The following is a 5,240-nucleotide window of genomic DNA, read 5'->3' on the forward strand; positions in this document are numbered from 1 at the left end:
TAGCATCTTTCCACAATATAGTATAATTAATATTATTTTTAATACAATATAATTTTAATTTCAATTGAGCTTTTTTAATAATAAATTCTGATCTTGATTGAATATTAGGACTGTTAGTATATTCATAACATAAAACACCAAGACCTATTACCCATGTAGCAATTACTTCTTCATCATCCGAAAAAAAATCATAAGCTCTTTTTTTTGTATATAAAGTGAAACATTTATATGGATCAATTTGGTACTCATTATCATAAAATTGATTTGATCCTATTTTTTTTTTTTCTAGTTTTTTTTTGTTCTGTTTTTCAATTAGCCAATAAACAGGTCTACTATTTATACCATAATCTATCGATGTAACATCCTGTATTAAAAATAAAAAATTTCAAAAAAATATATAAAAAAATATATAAAAAAATAATATAAGATTATATATATATATATGATTATGTAAAATTAAAACAAAATATAAACTATATGTATAATTTAAACCTTAATTTCTATCAATTTTTTCTTTTTAAATCCTTTATCTCCTTTAGTATTTTTACTCCATGTAATAAATTTGTGATCAACAATTTTCATGTATATTAAAACAGGTTTATGTGTAAATGTGTAATATTTGCATTTATAAATTAGTGTTCCCATATTCATTTTTTTTAGTTCTTTAATTATTGGTTTATTATTTAAACGACCTTGTCCATGAGATAATAGTAAAGCTTTATTTTTCGAATTATTTCTTTGAAGAATTGTTGATGCTAATTTATTTTTGAATTGATCAATTTGATTTTCAGCTAATTCAATGTTGTGGATATTAGTTTCGAACATTTTTAGTAGTTCATCATCAAACTTATTTTCCATATCCCTTTTTTTCTCTTTATATTCATTTTCTCTTTCCATAATTACATTTATAATTGGATCTACTAAGTTACTATCTAATAAAAGAATTATATCTTCATATTTATTATTAGTATCTCTAAGCTTTTCTTCAATAATCTTAGCATTTTCTTTAAAAAAATTAGAATAATTCAGAATATTTTCGTCATTTAATTTAAAAACTTGCAGAATTTTATTAAGAATATACTGCAAATTATCTATTTTTGGCATATAAAAATTATCTGCATTACTATATTTTTCTTCCATTTCATTATATTTAATTTTTGCGTTTTCAATTTCTTTTTGTAGAGAATTATTTTTTTCTATCATTTCATTTAATTCTTTTGATTTTTGTTCTAACATGTTTTTTAATTTTTCAATTTCATTATTAGATTTTTCTAGTGAATTTTTTAACATAATACTTTCTTCTTTTTTTTTATTTAAAGTAATTTCCTTTTCTTCAATATCTTTTGTATATTCATAAATATGACCTTGTAATTCTTCCACTTTTTTACTTAGAATGTTCATTTCTTGCATTAATTTTAGATTTTCTTCACTTTTTATTTGCATAATAGCACATAAATTTTCTATTTTTGTTTGTTTTTCTCTATAAGCTTCAACATAAGAAATACGATGTTCATCTAATTCTTGATACATATTAAATAATTTGTTATATTTACCTTCTAAGTTTTTTATTAATGTTTCATAATGTTGAATTGTTAAATTATCTTTTTGCTTATCATCCATTAAAGTATATGCATTATCATGTAAATCATTCATTTTGTCATTTAAAATTTCTTTTTTTTTTTCCAATAAATTTACTTTTTCCTTTAATAAACTTGCCATTTTTTTTGCTTCTAAATATTTTAATTTGTCATTATTATTTTTCTTATTTTCATTATAAGAGAATATGGTTGTACAAGAAGAATTTTCGGTTGAATTTATTAAAGATGTTACAGGTAAAAAGGTTTGAGTACTTCCATTAGAAGACTTGTTATTTTTTTCAATTTTTATGTCATTTAGATCATTCAAAATCTGGTTTTTTATTTTAAAAGAATGAATATCATTGTTTTCATTTTTTTTTTTTCTTGTTAATTTTATTCTTTTTTTATTTTTCAAGTTATTATTTCCAAAATCATTATATGTAATATCACTATTTGAATCTAATTCTTTTTTTTTATCTTTTTGATCTTCTATGATAAAATTATTCCCTGTTTTGTTTTCATTTTTAGAAATTTTATAAAGTGGCTCTCTTATGTGTATATCAGGAATATTCTTTATATAATCATTGTTTATCTTATTATTATCATAAGTATTTATGTCTTTTCTTAGACTATTAAAAGAAAAAGTTTGATCAGTAATGTCAACAGAGCTATCATTACTGGAAAAATGAGCTAGCTCTTTACTAAAATTTTTTTTTTTACCAAAAATGTTTTCAGTTAAATATTTTTTATTCTTTGGAATTTTATATTCATTTTCTACATTTGAATTATTTATATCGTTCTTATTTTGGTTCAATGAGTTATTCAATTTTGTATTACTTCCTCTATACTTTGAAAACATAAAATATGGCTCATCTTTTTCTGCTGATTCACTTAGAAAATCTTTATCCTTAAAATTTATGTGAATGTTATTTTTATTTTCCATATTTCCTTTTAATCTTAATTTAACTACATCATTAGAATTCATACTATATTCTTTTATGTTATGTTCATCCTTTTCATAATCATCTACTTTATTATCTATTTTTATGTTTCTAATGTTGCTTTTGTTATTTCTATTCAGCTTTTCATTATATTCATTACTGTTATAAGATTCATCACTGGAATAATATTTCTCACTTTTGCCTTTATCTAATTTCTCCGAGCTCAAAAATGAAGAGCTATTATTTTTTAATTTAATTGACCATTGGATTAATTTTTCTCTTTCTTCTTTTAGTTTTAATAGAGGATCCATGCGATTTTCTGAAATACTATTATATTCGCTTACCATATTATCATCGGAAATTTTGTAATCTTTTTTCTTTTTTTCCATTTAAAAAAAAAGTCAGCTTAATAATAAATAAGTAGTATAATTACAATAACTAATTTACTCTAACTAAAAATATCAAAATATAATTTATTTTTAGAAGAATAAAATAAAAACGAAAGCTTTTTTTTTAAAAAAAAAAAAAAAAAAAAAAAAATTATAAAACTAATAATTTAAAAAGGAAAAAATAACTTACATGGGTTTTTTGGAAATTTAAAAATATATGTAAAACATAATATGCTTATATATTATATATATAGTCTTAACAGTACCTTCAAAATACTATTACAAAAAAATAAACTAAAATAATTGATCTGTAACTATGAGTAAATTTACTCTATAATACAAAAAAAATAAAAAAAATAGTATGAAAATTTTAAATGATTATAATTTAAAAAAAAAAAAAAAAAAGACTAAAACAACAAATTTAACAAATGTCTAACATGTTTTCTAATATTAGAATAGATTAAAATCATTTAATCTTAAATATTTTATTGTATTTTATTTTAAATTAAAAAAAAGAATAAAATATTTCATTTTTAAAAAATTTTTTTTTAGAATATTTCTTTTTTTTTTTAAAATACATCATATTACATGTTTTCATATTATTTTTACACGAATTGTATTTTTTTAAAAATAAATAAAAAATAAAAATAATTAAAATATTTTTGTATATGTCTTAATCTTATATTTTTATTATTATCTTCATTTATTCAATTATTATATATTTTATGCACATCAACAAAAAAAAAAAAAAAAGAAAAAAAAAAAAAAAAAAATAGTATAATGTTTAAAACAAATGTTTTTAAATTTTTAAAATAAGAAAAATATTTAACTTTTTTTGAATATTTATGATGCCAAAAAAAAAAAAAAAAAAAAAAAAAAAAAATAGTATAATGTTTAAAACAAATGTTTTTAAATTTTTAAAATAAGAAAAATATTTAACTTTTTTTGAATATTTATGATGCCAAAAAAAAAAAAAAAAAAAAAAAAAAAAAATAGTATAATGTTTAAAACAAATGTTTTTAAATTTTTAAAATAAGAAAAATATTTAACTTTTTTTGAATATTTATGATGCCAAAAAAAAAAAAAAAAAAAAAAAAAAAAAAATAAAAAATGATATATATTGATAATTAAAAAATTGGAGAGTATTAGTGGAAAAGATTAGTAGATTTATCTTTCTTTTTATTATATAAACAGTAATAAAATGAAAAAAAAATGAAAAATAAAATAAGGAGAATTGAACATTTGTGTGGTATTGAATATATATCAGAAAAAAAGGAAAAAAGAAAATTTGTATTTTTTGTATTATTTATTTTTTCTTTATATTATATGTATTACATATATACGGTATGAATAAATCATCAATATAAATTTGTATATTATATTGTGATAATTAAAAATAAAAAGAAGAGATCAAGAGAAAATATATATATATATATATATATGTACTTCATGAAATAGAATAAAATAATGAAATAGATATAATAAGAAAGCATTTAGTAAATAAAATTAATAAAAATTAAAAAAAAGGATAGATAAAACAATATAAAATAAATATGAAAAAATAAAGTATTTTTAAATAAACATTAAAGTAAAATACAAGATACTGAAATACAACTATTAATTCTTTTATTTTTTTATACTATATAACAGGCACATAAGCAAGGATATTTAACTATTGATGAATTTCAAATATTGCTGTTTTTTTTATATATATTGCTTATTATTACTTATCTTAATAATTATTCTATTGGTTAATTTTTTTAAATATAAATAATAAAGTTATAAATATATATTTATTTATTATCTCTAATTGTCTTTTATTTTTTTAATTTTCAATTATTAAACAGAAAAGTTACTTTTAATAAATAACATTGGAATACAAATTGAAAAGGAAAATTTATTTAAACATCATTTGAAGTTTATTTGTGCAAATGACATCAAAAGTGTATTTATTAATGAAGTAAAATATTCTTAAAAATAAATGAATAATTAAATAAAAAATATATATATATATATATATATATATATATATATATATATATATATATATATATATATATATATATATATATATATATATATATATAAATGTATATTTGTAGAATGAATTAAACAATAAAATTTTTTTGTTACACGATTATTTTTAAGGTTATTTATATATTTGAAATATCTCCCTATTTATGTTTAACTCTAAAGAATAATAATTTGATAGTTGTTTTTGAGGTATAATTATAATATTTATCTATTTTTATTCATATTGATATATATATATATATAATTATGTATTTGTTTTTTTTTTTTTTTTTTTTTTTTTAAAACAGGTTTTTAATTTA

The 5,240-nt window shown here is 17.3% G+C and overlaps 2 protein-coding genes across 2 annotated transcripts in view; one reads left to right on the forward strand and one right to left on the reverse strand.

Annotated features, from left to right (window-relative positions):
• The window catches only part of PGAL8A_00368800 (conserved Plasmodium protein, unknown function), a gene marked incomplete at both ends in the record, with an annotated part of 2,939 nt that extends 32 nt beyond the window's left edge, over nucleotides 1-2,907 (reverse strand). Inside the window, 2 exons of the mRNA XM_028672746.1 lie at nucleotides 1-364; nucleotides 493-2,907. The exon at nucleotides 1-364 is cut by the window's left edge and continues 32 nt beyond it. Of these exons, the coding sequence (XP_028529268.1) occupies nucleotides 1-364; nucleotides 493-2,907 (2,779 nt within the window). The remainder of the gene's footprint in view (nucleotides 365-492) is intronic.
• Nucleotides 2,908-4,119: 1,212 nt separating this feature from the next.
• PIGH (phosphatidylinositol N-acetylglucosaminyltransferase subunit H, putative) overlaps nucleotides 4,120-5,240 on the forward strand; it is a gene marked incomplete at both ends in the record, with an annotated part of 2,471 nt that continues 1,350 nt past the window's right edge. Inside the window, 4 exons of the mRNA XM_028672747.1 lie at nucleotides 4,120-4,251; nucleotides 4,558-4,657; nucleotides 4,755-4,867; nucleotides 5,056-5,130. Coding sequence (XP_028529269.1) covers nucleotides 4,120-4,251; nucleotides 4,558-4,657; nucleotides 4,755-4,867; nucleotides 5,056-5,130 — 420 coding nt within the window. The remainder of the gene's footprint in view (nucleotides 4,252-4,557; nucleotides 4,658-4,754; nucleotides 4,868-5,055; nucleotides 5,131-5,240) is intronic.

Source organism: Plasmodium gallinaceum, assembly GCF_900005855.1.
Source record: "Plasmodium gallinaceum strain 8A genome assembly, contig: PGAL8A_v1_98, whole genome shotgun sequence".
Lineage (NCBI taxonomy): Eukaryota > Apicomplexa > Aconoidasida > Haemosporida > Plasmodiidae > Plasmodium > Plasmodium gallinaceum.